We start from the raw sequence: 1,272 nt of genomic DNA on the forward strand, positions 1-1,272 counted from the left end.
TCTGCTCAAGTAGCACCTTGTTTCAAGTCTTTCTCAATTCCATTGAAAATGACACGCACATCTACGAAATTGTACACATACTTTCTTTTACTTCAAAGCACAGGCACCATCTAACATCGTGTATGATTTTTCACTTTTTTATATTCCTTCTCCATCTTTGGATTATAGAGACTTCTGTTTTTCAGCACCCTGTGCTCCTTGTCTAGAAAATGGTCAGAACTTCCTCAGTGTGTAAAAGAATTTCTAATGAAACCAATATAAAAATGATTTATTTGGCAAATTGCTGAGAGGATGGCAGTAATTTGTAATTAGAGATGTCACATGACCTTACTTAAAGGAATTCAAATCTCTACAAAACCATATACATGTCATATATACATTTTATGGTTAAAATATAAATGTAGCATTTCATTAGTAATAATCATGTATAAAAATTAATCATCTTATTTTTTTCCATTTTCAGTCATCATCTCCAGCACATGGAACAAGGGAATGGTACACAAATTTTAGAATTTCTTCTCCTGGGATTTTCAGATGAACCAGAACGGCAGCCTCTCATATTTGGGTTCTTCCTCTCCATGTACCTGATCACCATTTTTGGAAACCTGCTCATCATGCTGGCCATCAGCTCAGACTCCCACCTCCACACACCTATGTACTTCTTCCTCTCAAACCTGTCCTTGGTGGATATCTGTTTCACCTCCACCACCATCCCCAAAATGCTGGTGAACATCCAAACACAGAACCAAGTCATAACCTATAAAGGCTGCATCACACAGATATACTTCTTTATACTCTTTGGAGTGTTGGACGACTTCCTTCTGACTGTGATGGCCTATGACCGCTTTGTGGCCATCTGTCACCCCCTGCACTACACAGTCATCATGAACCCCCGACTCTGTGGACTGCTGCTTCTGGTGTCCTGGATCATGAGAGCCTTATATTCCTTGTTACAAAGCTTGATGATGTTGCGACTATCTTTCTGTACAGTCTTGAAAATCCCCCACATTTTCTGTGAACTCAATCAGATGATACAACTTTCTTGTTCTGACACCTTTCTTAATAACCTGGTGATATATTTGTCAGCCGTGCTGCTGGATGGTGTTCCTTTTGCTGGCATCCTTTACTCTTACTCTAAGATTGTTTCTTGCATACGTGGAATGTCATCAGCTCAGGGGAAGTATAAAGCATTTTCTACCTGTGTTTCTCACCTCTCTATTGTCTTCTTATTTTATTGTACAGGTGTAGGAGTGTACCTCAGCTCTGCTGCTA

At 39.5% G+C, this 1,272-nt stretch overlaps 1 protein-coding gene across 1 annotated transcript in view; it reads left to right on the forward strand.

Annotated features, from left to right (window-relative positions):
• The first annotated feature begins 479 nt into the window (after positions 1 to 479).
• LOC105309530 (olfactory receptor-like protein OLF4) overlaps positions 480 to 1,272 on the forward strand; it is a 2,848-nt gene continuing 2,055 nt past the window's right edge. The window contains exon 1 of the mRNA XM_023526255.1: positions 480 to 1,252. Within this exon, the coding sequence (XP_023382023.1) occupies positions 480 to 1,252 (773 nt within the window). The remainder of the gene's footprint in view (positions 1,253 to 1,272) is intronic.

Source organism: Pteropus vampyrus, unplaced genomic scaffold, assembly GCF_000151845.1.
Source record: "Pteropus vampyrus isolate Shadow unplaced genomic scaffold, Pvam_2.0 Scaffold762, whole genome shotgun sequence".
Lineage (NCBI taxonomy): Eukaryota > Metazoa > Chordata > Mammalia > Chiroptera > Pteropodidae > Pteropus > Pteropus vampyrus.